Raw genomic sequence first — 17,541 nt, 5'->3', positions numbered from 1 at the left:
ATGCATGATTCAGAGTAATTTAGAAATTTTCATCTTCCTGTAACTTACCAGAACGATGATCCCACTGCGTAAAGGGCCCATAGTTTGCACCATTTCTCTATCATCATCATTCCGATACTCCCACTCCACACCCATATTAACAAACACTTTGGAGTCTGGCACATAGTTGTCTTCATTTAAAATAAATTTCCCCGTTTCCTTGTTTTTGATAGCTTTAAAAAAGACAAACATGAAAGTCATTTTCAGTTTTTTCTCTATTCATTTTTCATTTTCTGGGACGAAAAGAGGTCAAATGGTTCCCGACAGCATTATCTGCTTATTTCCTTTATCTGTTTTAATCGAATTATTTACATGTTAGCCTTTCTTTAAAAACACGAAGAAACAGATCCTGATTAAATATAAAACGTTGCCCAAAAATATAAAATACAACCAAAGTTGGCCCTCTGCATCTACAGAAAATGTTGAGGGACACCATTTTAGGATGACATTATGTCTAATGGGACATGATAACTATGGAAGGGCCCCTAGTTATTCATACCACTAACCCCTTTTCCCAGGGTTACATTACCCCATAGCCTGTTCATTTTCCATAGCAAACCAGTGAGTATAGAAAGATACCTGCATGCATAAAGATCATGTGTAACACCTTTGAGACTGAGAGAAAGAAGTTGGCACCTGAAACACAACCAATTTGCTCTTCTGCAATCTGTTTAGTTTTTGGAGAACTTTATGGAAGGCATTACACTTCTAGTGCTGAACACAATTTTCTCTGTTTTCAGTTATATCTTCAATAGGGTCACTTTTGTTATTTTTCAAGGTAGTAGGAGCTTGCACATAGTTCTCTATGCATAAACATACTATGCCTTTTTCTCACACAATTGAAAATAAAAACAGGTGTGAGAAAGGGTTGGTCAGGGCTGCCTGCCTGATTCAGGTATCAGTAGAAGCAGCCCCTGGTGAGGCAACAAGCAGCTTAGGCTGGCCAAGGAAAGGTATTCAGGTCACAGTGAAGTTTCCAGTCTAATAAGAGAAATTTGGCCATCATCTAATCTGTAGATTATGCCATCTTGGAAAGGCAGGAAGGACAAGAAAAGGGGCATAAAACAGGGGTGAGGTAAAAGCAGGCTGAAGGTTACACATACCATTTTTGTGATCTCTCCAAGGGACTCAGGGCAGATTCTGGCATAAGGCAAACATTCAATGCCTCAAAACAATGAAACACAGATACACAGATAAAGGTAAAGACTTCCCCTTCATCTTCAGCTCTGAGGGATGGTGCTCATCTCTGGCTCTGGAGGTGGTTTTAATCTCCATTTCTAAGCCAAAGAGCCTGCATTGTCCGTAGACACCTCCTAGGTCATGTGGCTGGCATGACTGCATAGAAAGACATTTTACCTACCTGCTGAGGAGGTACCTATTGATCTACTCACATTTGCATGTGTTTGAACTGCTAGGTTGACAGGAGCTGGGGCTAACAGTGGGAGTTCACCCTGTCCCATGGATTTGAACCACGGACAGTTCAGCAGCTCAACAGTTTAACCCGTTATGTCACTGTGACCCCAAGTAAGTTTAAAATGTAAATAAAATTGTTGAAATGTACTTCATCCTTTCTAGAATGCACAAGAAGAATGCAGACATGATTTGGGGCACTGTGTACTGTTTCAGGGGAGACCTTTTTAGAAAGTGACAAGTGACTTGAAAAAGATTACTCCTGGGTGAAAAACAGCCCAGACGAGTCCAAACCATGGCTAGACTGCATTCTAAATTTTAAAAATAGGTGTTTTTAAAATGAATAATTCTTGGCCTTTCTGTGTACAGGAGCTGCTGCTTTGATGGAAATGTAGGACAAGATATGTGCTATGATGCTATAGGGGCAATAGTGGTAAAAACAGATAGTTCAAATGAACGTTTCTCTTTTTAAACTTCTCTCATTTGTCTCCTCTTTACACTGTTGTTAGATGGCTTCCAGTAGATTCTGACTAATCATAATCCTAACTCTTGACAAGACTTATTCAAAGAATAAATCTACTTGTTTAGATTTAGCCAAGATCATTTATTGAGTCCTCATGAATGAATGAGGTTTCAAACCCTGGTCTCCCATGTCCTAGGTCAATAATTAAACCGCTATACCATGCTGACTCACTTTTCTCTATATAACCTGATAAGATCAGAATAACTTCACACTTCTCCTTCCTTCCTCCTTTTGTTTCTCTAATAGCTTCCTAAGCTTGACTCCTTTCTCTAGGATAGACTTGCTGTTTTGACCTATATGAATAGTCTTTCCCTGAACATCCAAGATGTACAGCATGCAAGAACTGAATGTTCTGGGGCAGGGGGAATATTATGGGGTGGAGAGAAATGTTGGCTTTGCACTCTTGGGAGGTTTTCTTTCATCAAGCAGCAGACACAGCTGCCTTTTCTACCCCTTCACAGCCCTCTTGCTTGGAAGGTAGTCTTTCCTGCAGTCAGCTACTTTGTTTATGTTGATAAAAGACCAGTTCTGAAGCTTTGTTATCCTATTCACTGGATTTCAGTCCTGGAATCAGCTGGTGTTATTTGATGGAGCTGCTTTTTAATCTAATTGGTGTGCATTTAAAGAGTCCACAGCACGAATAAAGAAACATATGAAACTGATGGACTTGGCACAGTGTTTGTCTGTCTTTGTGAATTTTGTTCTCATGGATCAAAACAGCAACCTGCTGACTTGCTTTTAATCAGCTTCAGTGTGTCTTCCATGATACATCTGAGAACATCCTAAACAAAGGAAGAACCATAGTTTGGGAAATACACTTTTCGGAATTACTACATCAAGTAGCTATGGGCCATTTGGGCTAGGAGATTCTTGAAGCTGTTGTCTCTATAAAAGGATCTTTCCAACGTTTTGGTGGAGCATTACTTTTCCATTTCAAGAACGTGTATTTATTCTGGCATTTCTCTGCCCATTGAATTATATGTCTTCTACCTCCATCCTTGGCATTCCAGTCTCCTGTAATGAAAATAATGTCTCTTTTTGGTGTATTATCCAGTAGGTCCTGCAGATCCTCATAGAAGTGATCTACTTCTGCTTCTTCAGCAGCTGTGGTTGGGGCGTATATTTGGATCACGGTGATGTTGAAAGGCTTTCCTTGCACTTGAATTGAGATCATTCTGTCATATTTTGGGTTGTATCCAAGCACTGCTTTAGCGAATTTCTTATTAATTATGAAGGCTACTCCATTTCTTTGATGTTCCTCTTGTTCGCAGTAGTAGATCTGGTGGTTATCTGATGTGAAGTGGCCCATTCCAGTCCATTTCAGTTCGCTGACCCCCAGAATGTCTATCTTTAGTCTTGACATCTCACCAATAACAACATCCAATTTGCCCTGGCTCATAGATCTTACATTCCAGGTTCCTATGGTGTGTTGATCTTTAGAGCATCGGATTCGTCGTTTACCTCCAGTACCGTCGGCCGCTAGCCTTCCTTTCGGCTTTGAGCTAGCTGCGTCATCACATCTGGGGCTAGTTGAACTTATCCTCTGCTCCTCCGACCTGGAAATCCCATCTTCCAATGGCATACCGACATATCTCTGGTTGTACTGCTCAAACTTCCGTACAGTGGCCCTTATTTCTCATGCCAGTAAGGTAATGCTCAAGATCCTGCAAGGAAGACTCCAGCAATACATGGAGCGAGAGTTGCCAGATGTTCAAGCTGGGTTTAGAAAAGGCAGAGGAACGAGAGACCAGATTGCCAATATCCGCTGGATAATGGAGAAAGGCAGGGAGTTTCAGAAAAACATCTATTTCTGCTTCACTGACTATTCTAAAGCCTTTGACTGTGTGGATCATAATAAATTGTGGCAAGTTCTTGGTGGGATGGGCATACCAAGCCACCTTGTCTCTCTCCTGAGGAATCTGTACAAGGACCAAGTAGCAACAGTCAGAATTGACCACGGAACAACAGACCAGTTCAAGATTGGGAAAGGCGTACAGCAAGGCTGCATACCCTCCCTCAACCTATTCAACTTGTATGCAGAACACATCATGCGATGTGCGGGGCTTGATGAATGCAAGGCTGGGGTGAAAATTGCTGGAAGAAACATTAACAACCTCAGATATGCAGATGACACCACTCTGATGGTCGAAAGCGAGGAGGAGCTGAGGAGCCTTCTAATCAAGGTGAAAGAAGAAAGCGCAAAAGCCAGGTTGCAGCTAAACATCAAAAAAACCAAGATTATGGCAACAAGAATGATTGACAACTGGGAAATAGAGGGAGAAAATGTGGAGGCCGTGACAGACTTTGTATTTCTAGGCGCAAAGATTACTGCAGATGCAGACTGTAGCCAGGAAATCAGAAGACGCTTACTTCTTGGGAGGAGAGCAATGTCCAGTCTTGATAAAATAGTAAAGAGTAGAGACATCAGACTGGCAACAAAGATCCGCCTAGTCAAAGCCATGGTATTCCCTGTAGTAACCTACGGATGTGAGAGCTGGACCTTAGGGAAGGCTGAGCGAAGGAAGATCGATGCTTTTGAACTGTGGTGCTGGAGGAAAGTGTTGAGAGTGCCTTGGACTGTGAGAAGATCCAACCAGTCCATCCTCCAGGAAATAAAGCCCGACTGCTCATTGGAGGGAAGGATACTAGAGACAAAGCTGAAGTACTTTGGAGGAGACAGGAAAGCCTAGAGAAGACAATTATGCTGGGGAAAGTGGAAGGCAAAAGGAAGAGGGGCCGACCAAGGGCAAGATGGATGGATGGCATCCTTGAGGTGACTGGACTGACCTTGAAGGAGCTGGGGGTGGTGACGGCCAACAGGGAGCTCTGGCGTGGGCTGGTCCATGAGGTCACGAAGAGTCTGAGACGACTGAATGAATGAACAACAACAACAACCTCCATCCTTGTGAATCATTGCCCTGGGATATTTTCTTGCCATGAATAATAAGAATGCATCTGAAGATGTGTAATTCAAACCAGGCATTAAACTATGCCATCATTAAGAAACCACTGGACTTATACTGAATAAAAACCTTAAACTGAATCCGTAAACTACAGTATCGCAGAGAGTATAATGGGTAGGGTGGAGTGTGACTAGGAAAGTGAACCAGAATGATGTTGGAGAAAGGTGCAGAGTTGCTCTCTGGTTTATCACAGAACCAGCTCTAGACAAAACTCATGGGGTTCAAAATGGTTAGTGACTGGAAAGAGCAAAGTGATCCAGGATTTGATTCTGGTGGTATGATGGTTGGTAGCTTTCAACCACTAGCACAAGTGATCCGGTTGAAACCTGGGTCACCTGTGGAATGAATGGAGTGACCCAGCTGAGAAAGCCCTAAGAAGGTAGGGGCCAACACAAACAAAGTTAACAGGGCTTTCCCCCAATTTCTGCACTACCTACAGGAGTGAGAATGGATTTTGAAGGTACACAATGTTGGAAGTGAATAAGCACCAACATTTGAATATAGAGCAATTAGAGACAGATAAAACTCAGTGGTACATGTCTTATATTTAGATTTCACTCTGTTTCTTAAATCTATGTAGTTTCTTAAATCTATGTAGTTTCTTAAATCTATGCTTCTTCCCTATATATAGGTGTATCTCTTCTACCCAAAAGTCTTTAGTGCTTTATTACCCATTTTTTGAGGAGAGAGCACCATAAGGTTTCTCTTTGCCTCAAGATGCCTCACACATAGAAATAAGATGCATTAGGGGCTCCTTCTACCAAAGTTAGCTAACTTCCCTTTGTCTATCTGAGATCTATTATACGAGGTGTATCACCTGCAACAATACAAATATTTTTTAACCCTACCAGAATATTCTGTGTATTTTCTCTCATTTCCTACCATAAGCTGATATATAGCATTGCCTACGTTGCACTCTACTCTGCTACAGATACCAAATATTTCTACACATAAGAACACAGAAACAGTTCCATCAATGGAATAGCATTTTTGGATCCAACATGAAAGCCCTTTTACACTACACAAGTATAATACCATGTTTTCACTTCAACTGTCTTGAGGCGCTATGCAAATACCATACTTTGATTCCACTTTAACTGCTGTCATCATATCTGATAGAACTCCAGCGTTTGTGAAGGAGGATTCAGAATCCTTAGCCAGAAATATTTAGTGGTTCACCAAACTACAAACTCCAGGATTCCACAGTATGTTGCCATGACAATAAAAAAGACCTATAGTCCTGTCCAATGAAATCCTGGGATTTACAGTTCAGGGAAGAAGTACTTAGAATTTTCAGGCAGAAAACTCTTTATTTATTTATTTATTTATTTAATTGATTGATTGATTAAAAAAATTATATCCCGATCTTCTCAACCTCCGTAGAGGGACTCAGACCAGTTTTAGGTGCCCTGAACAAACTACAAGCTCCAGGATTGCATATGATGCAGCCATGTCAGTAAAGGTGAAATCACAGTGCTGGAATTGTGTATATGGAAGGGCCACAGGTATTTTGCATAAGCAAATACACCTTACTACTACTGTTGTTGTTGTAGTAGGGTGTATCTGGAACACCACTGACCGTAAACACCACATCAGCTTGATAAAACCAGCAAGCAGTTTATTGAAGATTATAAGTAAGCAAAGTAGTAAAACTGCAAACAGTAAAGATCCAAAACAAAGGTTAGTCCATGAGCTTCAAGGCAAAACAAGGTCCACAGGTATATAAATCCATGAAACAGGCACAAAATCCACAAAACAGGGCAGCATGAAAAATCTAATACACAAATCAGGATCTTGGCAAAAACTTGGTACATGAAACTAAGAACACTTGAGAGCAAGGCTAGACATGAAATTCCAATGTTGACCAAACTGAGGCAATTATTTCCCATGACTCAATATAAGGCTTTTCCAGATCCCAAAACTGAAAAGAAAGCATTTTGCTTTCAAAAGCCTCCACACTCTCATTAACTTGACTCTCATTAACTTTTGCATCTGACAAATTAACTACAGACAGTTGCTCTGAGAAAGACGGTGAAGGCCTCTCTCAGGAATGTGACCATGTGAATCTTCCAGAGACAACTCAGGCCTCCCATATAAGCTTAACTCAGGCCCAGGCAAACACTCATCCCCACTGTCAGCAGATTCAGGCCCACCATTAGGAATATGATTCCCATTCCCAGCATGAACATCAGATACAATCACAGGCTGAACAGGCTGACATGCAGCAACTGTTCCAGTTGGGCTGTTCCAGGTAGAGTTCCTGGCAGACCACTAATCATCACATATGCCTGGCATACAGAACATAGGTTGCAAATGTATGGGCCAGAATGTTACATTATTGTTCCAGTAGATAACAGTAAAAACTTTTATAATCTTAAGAGAGAAGCTAGCAAGTAGAATTAATTGCCTGAGGGCATCTGAATCATCTGGCAAAGATGTTAAGTACAACAAATCTTTCCTCTGCACAGGTGATTGGATTAAATGAGGCCCCTTTGAACTCAAGGATTCTGCCCATCTTATCTTCTCTCTTTTCTGTACTTCAAATGTAACAGCTTTTGCAGTCTTTACTTCTGACCTTTGTACTGTTGAATTTCCTAGCTGACTCCTACATTTAAAAAATTGATGTCTCTTTCATCTCTATCTCTAATTTTAAATTAAAACATGACGGTTCCATGCACTTGATGCTTCCTTTTCCTGTTGCTCAGGCAAAAGACACCCTTTCCTGTAAGTGAAATTAATTTCTGAAATGCTGCCAACGTTAATACATTTATCAAACTTTACAAAACTGAAGTTTTATATCTTGCCCATGCTGCTTCTGAAAATGTTTGCCTGACATAAGGAATAGGTCTGTGCAAAGAATGCAGTTAATCCCACGAGGCTACACTGAACAGGAGTGCAGGGGAAGCGTTTACTGAAGCAAAACCTGGGTGATGCATAGCGGAGCCACCCGTCCATGTGATGTGAACCCATTTCTAATTAATAACAGTCTACAAGACAATGTCTGTCATCAATCCACTGGATTGTAAGAAGAAGATTTCAATTAGTGTTTAAGCTTTGCAATTGATTGAACATCCTTGTTATGGATGGCTTGGAATCCGAAACAGAATGGAGCCAGATGCTAAAAACTGAAAATTTATACAAAAATACAACCAATGAACCTGCTGAATAGGGAATGAATGTTCTGCCACAAGAAGGAAAACACAGCACACAATCTGCACTGTTAACATGCAATGGAAATATCTATCATCCCATTAAAAAGGTCACAATTAATCTTGAAAATACGTCAATTCTAAAAATGTTATGTAACGATGTGAAAGAACAAGTCCCCAATTTTAGTAAAACAGTCCCAACTGATAGTTTAGGAAGAGTATCCCTTATCTAGAAATCTGAAATGCTCCAAAATTCAAAACTGTTCTCATGAATGGCTGAGATAGAGATACCTTTGCTTTTGATGTTGTGTACATAAACTTTGGTTCATGCACAAAATTATTTGAAATGTTGTCTATAAAATTACCTTCAGGATAAGATGTATGTGAAACATAAATGGATTGTGTGTTTAGACCTGGGTCTCCCATCCCCAAGTTATTTCATTATGTGTGTGTAAATATCCTGAAATCTAAAAAAATGTGAAATCCAAACACTTCTGGCTCTAAGTATTTTTGGTAAGGGATACTCAACCTGTACTGTATGATGCAGGATAGCTTATAGCTGGAATTCTCTTAATGAAAGTTGTACCAGCTTATGTACAGTATTTGGAGTATGTTGTGAAAGGAGGAATCTTGTACCTTTTGTGCAATGTTCATCTCTGATATGCAACAACTGTTGAAGGGCTTCAAGGGTGCAGCTCCTCTCCTTAGCCACTTAGGACTTCATCACATGCAATAAAACTAGTGTTTCTACATGTTAAAGAAATGGCTACTGACAGAGCCCATCACATGATGCAAGCTCGTACAGTGGGTTCCAGGTATTTATTTCACCATTTCTAAAGTATGGTTTTTCCCCCTATGCTTCCTAAGTTGATTGGCAATTGACTTCTTTTTCAATTTCCTACATAGAGACATGTAAAATTGCCCAATTTACCATGTGATGGGAATTCCCCCTTGCCCGCTTGTAAACATAACAATGACATCATCATGGAGGGAGGAGTTAAGATGGGCAGCATTGATTCCTTTCTTCTGCCATTACCATTTTGGGACCAAACAGGAAAGAACGGCAATTTATATCTCTTTTTAAATGTAAAATAAATGACTTACCTTTTGAACTGAGTGCTATCTGTACTTATAAAGAGAAACTTTAATATGCAACGAAATAAGATAAAATAAATAACTATTTTTAACTCGCCCTCTATCCTTGAAGGGACTTAGGGTGGCTTCCATAAACAAAAATGGCAAACATTCAATGTCGTATACATTAATAAAATGCAGACATTTAAACATATAATTAAAACAAGTTAAGCAACTTTGGCTAAAACATAGCCAAAGAGATAGTGGGAGGAGATCTATGTCCCCCCACATGATGAGAAAGCAAACGGATAATTAGAAAAAAAAGTGGAAGCCATGTGATGGGGTAGGAAAACCGTCCATTTAATTTCAAAACAGGGGTTTGTGAAGCTTAAAGGAAAAACAACAATCCCAAATGCTTTATTTATCTCATGGGATGAAGTCCTTATTCACTACAGGAGAAGCACCCTGGTGTGTTCTGGCTTCTATTGCTTCTGGGGCAAAATAATGCACTGTAATGCAGCCTCATATATTTAAATGAATTGCCACAAGCCTTAGCATGTCTCAGGACAATTCCAAGTGTTCAGAGGGAAATCTGCAGTTTCTTCTCAGTGCTGAGACTTGAGTGGTAGAGACCTAATTTGCCAAGAATTGATCAAACAAACAAAAAGACTTGTGCTGTGAAGAACAACTGGAGGGAAACATTGACCTACTGAGCAGCTGTTGTGAAAAAGACAAATTCTATTTGGGGCATAATTAAATTGAATGGAGGAGAAATAAAACAAAAAACAAAACTGCCAGTGTCAGATTGCTATTATACAAATCCAGGGCAAGTAAAAAATGTGAAAAAACAGATGCCCCAAAGAATCCAAGAGCTGGAGTAATTCCTCTATGGGATTAGGTTCTAATAGATACAGAAATTCAGTATACTCACCAAGATTATGAACAGTGGCATCAGATTCTTGTATAAGCAAGTGCCTTGCACCAGCTGGGATTTCAAACATCTTAATGTAACCTGTAGAGCAATGATAAAATTGGTATGGGTTGCTATTATATATATAGGTAAAGAGAACTTCAGTCATTCCTCTACATTTGTGATTTTGACATTTGTGGATTATTTATAGATTTGATTAAAAATGTTCTCTCTAGGAATCTCTAGGTGCTCCAGTGGGCTGCTTCAGTCATGCTAGCGGACCTTGAAATTTCTAGAGAAACACCCCCTAGGTCCTCCAATATGATTTTTCCCGCAGAGCCTAACCACAAATTTGTGCTGGAAGACCCAGAAATTCCTAGATACATATTATCTCAGTTTTTTTTAAAAAAAGATTTCTTTATTTGAGATTTTTCACTTTCATGGGGTCTTGTGCCTCTAAGTCCAGCAAATGTAGAGAGCTGACTGTAGATTTCTGAATGATTAACAACTCTTGAAGAAGTTGTTTGAACGGATTGTCTGTTCTTTTCTGTTACAAATAATTTTGATAGAAAGCTGCTTGTGGTAATTGTGTGCCATCAAGTTGTTTCTAAATTATGGTGATGAGTTATGTTGATCCCAAGGTGATCCTATCATGGGGCTTTCTTAGCAGAATTTCCTAGCAGAGGGGTTTTCCTCTAAGGTCAAAAGAGTGTGACTTGCCCAAGGTTGCTTCATTGCCAAGCAATGATTCAAACCCTGTTTTCCAGAGTCATAGTCCATGTTCAGACAGTGATACCACGCCACTGGCATGGTGGAAATGTTTTAATTAAACAATTAAAGGTATAAGAACTCTGATTAGATTTTCACTAAGGGCCTTTTAAAAATTACAGCATCAGACTGGTAATCTATAGGACCCAAAGAATGGAAAGAATGGACACCGTGTTTAATGAAAAAGAAGCATGGTGTAAGAGATCATGATGACTTCCAGTGCAGATATGGGCATGGGAAGAATTAATTTCAATAATTAATTTCTTTGTGCAAAATCCATAGAACATGGAAAAGAGTTTCCTAATTTCCCTAAAGCGAAAGAAGCTTTGCAATTTTATCTCAGCCTTGGTGTTGATGAGGTTAAATAACAATATTTTTCTGCAATAAAGATGAGACTTTCACGCTATTGTAAATTGCTGGAGATTTCACTAACATGGCTTCTTAAAATTAATATATTAGCTAAATTCACTATAATCTCCAACAATACATATAATATTCATCATTTTAATAGTCATAATTCATTAATATTTTCTATTTGAAGTAATGAACAATGCTTCATGGTTTAATTTGTTATGTTAGAGGAGATAATTTGGGGAATTTGCCATTTTTAGTGATTTTAAATTTAATTTAATTCAATGATTTAACATTTAACTAGTTTAATGAATGAGTCAATGAATCTCATTTTAATGTCCTCTTTAACATTTTAACAATGAGTAATTAATTACATCTTCAACAATGTAACATCAACATACTGTTGTCAATTGCTAACCAATTTCCAAATTTGGTCTCCCAACTAGTTTTATTTCAAAATATTTTCAAGAAAGCACTTGTGTTATCCTCTGCCAGACCATTTGATGCAGCTTGCTACAAGGGCTGCCAAAACAAACATCTAAAGTTCTTTTACCACCTTTTGGCACACTTATTTTGGGAGAAAGGCATGACATGCAAAATGGAATGACCTTGTTTCTTTGGTGCTCTGGAGAAGGTTCCTTTCACCACTTTGCAATGGGTGTTGTCTCCACCACAAACGCCACACTTGTCTTCTTGCTTTGTGGATCCTATTACCTTATCACAACCAACTTTCTGGAAACAAAGAGCAAAAGGAGTTCATCTTTCTCTGTGACAGTCTATATTAAGATTTGATTTTTTAAAATCAGATCAAGATATTAAAAACAGGATATTGGGAACCTTCAGGAAAGGGCAAATTGGTATCCACATGAGGTCTTGATGTTGACCTTTCTTTTAGTATAATCTAGTTTCCACCCGCTTCCTTAACTAAACCCTGATATCAATTCATTATAGCAGTGCTTCAAGAACATATTGCTATTCAAGGTGTGAGCTTATGTAGGTATGTAATTCAATTCACACTCATCTTTGACCCATTAGTAACATTATTGTGTAAATAACACTGAGGAGGACAGCACAGTTTTCTTCCCCTGTCAGTGTGAAGAATGAATCCAGGTTCAAGTTATATAGCATGGCAATATGGCAGTACACAGGACCATGGGAGAGAGGTTAAAAGCAGGATGCTTAATTCAGCATAATTTACCCGCATGAAACATCAATGTGGTTGTAAACTGTTGTAGGTTTTTCGGGAGGTATGGCCATGTTCTAGAAGCATTCTCTCCTGACGTTTTGCCTGCATCTGTGGCAAGCATCCTCACAACCTCTGAGGATGCTTGCCACAGATGCAGGTGAAACGTCAGGAGAGAACACTTCTAGAACATGGGCATACAGCCCAAAAAACCTACAACAACCCAGTGATTCTAGCCATGAATGCCTTCGACAATACAATGTGGTTGTAGTTGTGCAAACAAAGTCACATTTAATGTATTGTTGAAGGCTTTCATGGCTGGAATCACTGTGTTGTCATAGGTTTTTCGGGCTGTATACACATTTAAGTCACCTGCATTATCGGGGAAGAAGTGTTGTGTGGGGGAAAACTATCAATTAACTGGGGACCCTTCCAGACAGGCCCTATATCCCAGGATCTGGTCTCAGGTTTTCTACTTTAAACTGGATTATATGAGTCCGCACTGCCAGATAACCTGGGATGAATAGAAAACCTGAGATCAGATCTTGGGATATAGGGGCTGTCTGGAAGGGCCCTGAGTGGCTTATTTGACAGTACAATGACACTACAGTAAGATTTCTCCCTCCTCGCCCCCATCTGCTGTTGCATTATCAGTAGAAAGTTGAGGAAGATTGCAAAAGCTGATGAGTCAACTCAGCCTCAATCCATGGCTCTTATGCTCCAGATCTTTTTCCTGGAGTGGAACAGGAATATCACATACCACAGTGGCTCTCACAAAACAGCCCTCATGTCTCATGGGAAAATCACTCATGTCTCATGGGAAAGAGCACTAACAAACAGCCCATATTTATGCTGCCCCCACTGGCCCTCACAACCCCTGCCAACCCCTCCTCTCTCACCTGTCTCCATTCTCTTTGGTGTGGAGCCTGAGGAGTGAGTCTCTGGGGATAAAAGGGGGCTCATTCAGAGGTTTGCAGTGAGGCTAGGCTGTGGCTTCTTCTCCGAGGGGACTCCAGCCCTTAAAGGGACCCCCAAATATGATACTGCGGTCACTTGCTGTCTTTTGCATTTGGTTTTAGCATTTTCCATTTTGGGAAGGAAGAGGGGGAGGGAGGGGAAGAGGAAGAGGCAGGCCACTATTTCCAGTGTAGTGGCCTGCCTCTTCCCCTTCCAGAGAATTGTTGTCCTGGGACATGGGACATTTTATTCAAATACATGACTAACCCTTAAAATCTAGGACACTTGGCAAGCTTGCTAGGGGAAGATTTCTCCCACTTCCTGTTGTCTCACTCCTGTTCTTAACTACGATTCATTTGTAAGACAGGTATTTGTAACTGGGACTGCCTGTATAACACTCAGAGAAATGAGAAAGCTATTTGTATAGGTGGATTTCTACCTATCCTCATGATGGTTCATTTTCTGTCTAAGTTTAACCAAAACTCAATTTTAATTATGTAGGCAAAGATTAAGATTTGTTCAGTTATCCCTACAGTAACAGTAAACTACAGTAAACCACAAACTACATAAAAGTGTTTATGGTTTATGATGTTATTGGATGTAGATTAATCATGAATAAGGAGATGGCACTGTAATGGTAAGCTGACATTCATGGCAAACACAAAAATGGCAATTCCTGAAACTGCTTCCACCTACCAGGCACTCCCCTCGCACACAGATACTATGAGAATCTTTATATGAACACCGAGTTCCATCATGTACAAGCCGCTTCATATACACAATATCACTTGTTTCCTTGGACTCACAATACAGGTGGCATCTCTCTTTAGCTGCAAGAGAAAAAAATCCTGTGATTTCTCCCTTCAACTTAAAGTTTTTAAAAAAATCATTCTGTAAATGGCAATTCCATTAAAGTTAAACCGAAAATGGATTCCCTAATGTACAAAGACATGAGACCACTACAAACAGTAGTACATCAATTACAGTAGTAATTGTTTTTTACAACGTATATGCTATAAGAATGGGCATATACAGTGACCATAAATCTGTTGTATACACAGAGTCTTATAACTATGATTGCCTTCGGAGAGCAGTGTATGATCATTCAGTAAGAGTCCCAAGTTAGTAAACATATATACTTTGCAAGAAGACTTCTCCTTGAGGGCATAGAATCTTTACTCTCTAGCATATACGTTGTAAAAATACTCTTACTACTGTAATTGATGTACTACTGTTTGTAGTAATTCCATGAAAGTCTCATGATAAACATGATGAGATGGTGTTCTTGTTTTGCATGAGGGCATAGAATGGAATTTGATGTGGAAGGGTTTTCATGAAATTCCATAAAAAGTGGACAAAAGTCAAAACTAGAAAGTGGTAGTGTACACAGGGAAGGATTTTTTTCTGTTACCTTGCCAATCTATCAACCTGTTAAAACATATTCTCTATTAAAGGCAACAGGTTATACAAAATATAAAAACAAAATCCATTTAGGTGCTTAAAAATATATGAATAGATGAGCTGTATATCCCCTCTATAAAACAGTGCCTTTACTAAAAGGAGTGTGATGTAATATAGCACAATGCTCATAGCCACAGGAGATACGTTCCTGGATTTTGCTTGGATAAACAAAATTGCAAATCCTATTAAAATGAAGGTCTTCTGGCCCAAGAATACTATAGGGGTGTGCTGGAGGACCTAGAAGATGCCTATAGAGGACATATCTTCTTGATGTGGATATATGAACTACAGATACCAGTTGTGCAAATATGGGAGTCGTACTATATCTCTTCAATATTGGCAAAATTCCTCCAAATACTGGAAATATTCATATTATTTCCAGTTTATAAATATTTGAAATATTCTTCCAAATGTGGCAGATTGGTCCCATGTTTACTATAGCAATAATTAAATGTGGATGGAGAAATGTGCCAACCATCATTATGCTCATATGGAAGCCAGTGGTGCTTCATATTTTGATATTCGAAATAAGGATCCCACTGCTTGCACTGCTCCTCTCTGAAATCTTCAAAGTCTTTAGGACAATCTTGTGTGCTACAGAGCTGGAATTCATAGCTTGGGCCAAAACATGTGCGGCCTCCATTGGCTGGGCTAGGAATAAGAAAAAGCAACAATAGTAAGTATTCACTTCAGTATAAAACAACATTAAACATTTTATCTGCCTTGCAATTACAAAACCAGAAAATAGCTGGATGCAGGATAGGTGGCATCAGGCAAGCCACAGTTTATTACAATGCTATCACCTAGCTGATTGCCTGCATATGTAACAATTAAGTACCAAACATGAATGTACATTGATTGTTAAAACAATTAGATTTGTCTACAGTAAAACCTACAAATGTCAATGGAAATCCAGCTATATATATAAAGATTCAGGTGAGACATCTTTTCCCCATTATAACTCTTCCAGGGGTGAATTTCCCTTCTGAAGGGTAGATTTCTCTCACTTCCTGTTTTCTCACCTCTGTTTTTAACTATGAGTTTGTAAGTCAGATGTTTGTAACTTGAGAACTGCCTGTGTATTGTATACTCATAAACATATATTATTTTTCTTTTTTCACTCTGGCAATAACTGAGAATTCCAACATCCCTGAAAGTTATATATTTAGATATTGTTTGCCTATTAATACAGACTCAGGCTACACAAGTATAACAATGGTAACATGGATGTGGCCATAATTATAACTCAGGAATAACAAGAACAGAACAATAATAGTAATCCGGCAATAACAATGAATGGTTTGCATTATTTCAGGCATCCAGATAAAACAATAAAATAATCACAATAATCTTAAGACAAAAAGGCCTTGAATATAATCAAACATTTTATATGTTTATTGTAGTTCAACAATATTTATTTTAAAAATACGCATTAGTTTTCAAGGGGGGAAATGGTGTAGCTTCAACTTACTGTGGATTATCACACTGCCGGGTCCTATACTTCACTCCTGTTCCACACGTTCGTGAACAAGAACCAAATTTACTCCATGCTCCCCAGTTTCCATCTTGCTTCAAGATATCTGGAGTTAACCAGATACAGTGACCTTTAAAACAATGCTAAAAAAAGAAAAAAATACGTATGCATATTTTAATAATTACTTATATTGTGTAGCTTTAGCCGTAGTTTCCAAAAATAAATTGAATTCATCAATCTTTTCTCATGCTTAGAAATGTTCCTAGAGGGGAATTCTGTTCAGAGTGCTCCCACCAATCTCATCCCGTAAGTCCTCCTTCCTCTTCCATAAGTCCCCCTTCCTGCTCCGGCTTGCAAAGTAATGTTCTGGCGGGTCCCCCAACTATCTAAATCAATTTTGCAGGATGGGACACAGGATAATCTTCTGTTTTATCAATGAAAATGCTCTTCTGGATCAGACAGAATGAGCCCTTCTACACCTGGAAGGAAGACTCTCTAGATATAGCTATGGGAGGCAGATGAGGACACTGCCCCCTAAATGAGAATTCTCTCTCCTTTCCAAATAATTTTTCTTTTATTCCTTTTATTTTTAGCATTGCATGGAGTGTGGCTCTAAAAAATCTTTCATGCCTATAACTTTTCTATTTGCTGTGCTTGCATTCTCCTTGATAAAATTCCCTGCCCCTTTTCTTTGGGAGATTTCTAACTGTATGTCTGAATGCTCAACTGAAGTTGTAAATTACTGTAGTGCTAGAAGTCTGGAGACTAGAGGAAAATGCCATCAGGGAGAAGAATTCTTATTTTGGTTTGACAATACTTTCACCCCTCCCTCCCCCAAATAACTACACTCCTGGTCTGTCTCTAAATTACAGCATTTTGCTGCAAACACCAGACTAACTACAAGATTTTCATTAACACTTAATTCTATCCACCTGTCTAGAAGAAATTTCAGGATTCTCATACATGCATGTAACTTATCTTTATAGCACTACATACATTCAGAGTACATTACAGGCAGTAATTATTGGGCCAGGCTTTAGCACAGTGGGTTAAACCGCCAGCTGCAGAAAATCTTGCCAATTGAAAAGGCGACAGTTCAAGCCTGGGTTGGGTGAGCTCCCACTGTCAGCCCAGCTTCTGCTCACCTAGCAGTTCAAAAACAGCAATGTGAGCAGATAAATAGGTGCCACTTTAGCGGAGAGGTTATAAGGTGCCATGCAGACATGCCAGCGATTCGATTGGCAGAACATATAAGGACAACCAGTATCCTCAGCATGGA

The 17,541-nt window shown here is 39.3% G+C and overlaps 1 protein-coding gene across 1 annotated transcript in view; it reads right to left on the bottom strand.

The window, feature by feature from the left end:
* ADAMTS2 (ADAM metallopeptidase with thrombospondin type 1 motif 2) overlaps window positions 1-17,541 on the bottom strand; it is a 285,819-nt gene that overhangs the window by 21,228 nt on the left and 247,050 nt on the right. Inside the window, exons 11-16 of the mRNA XM_060765388.2 lie at window positions 16,260-16,405; window positions 15,264-15,439; window positions 14,024-14,157; window positions 11,796-11,919; window positions 10,090-10,170; window positions 49-212 (exon numbers count right to left, since the gene is read on the bottom strand). Coding sequence (XP_060621371.2) covers window positions 49-212; window positions 10,090-10,170; window positions 11,796-11,919; window positions 14,024-14,157; window positions 15,264-15,439; window positions 16,260-16,405 — 825 coding nt within the window. The remainder of the gene's footprint in view (window positions 1-48; window positions 213-10,089; window positions 10,171-11,795; window positions 11,920-14,023; window positions 14,158-15,263; window positions 15,440-16,259; window positions 16,406-17,541) is intronic.

The sequence above is a fragment of the Anolis sagrei genome, chromosome 2, assembly GCF_037176765.1.
Source record: "Anolis sagrei isolate rAnoSag1 chromosome 2, rAnoSag1.mat, whole genome shotgun sequence".
NCBI lineage: Eukaryota > Metazoa > Chordata > Lepidosauria > Squamata > Dactyloidae > Anolis > Anolis sagrei.
Note: the sequence above shows the minus strand (reverse complement) of the source record. Positions and strands in the feature narration are given on the sequence as shown.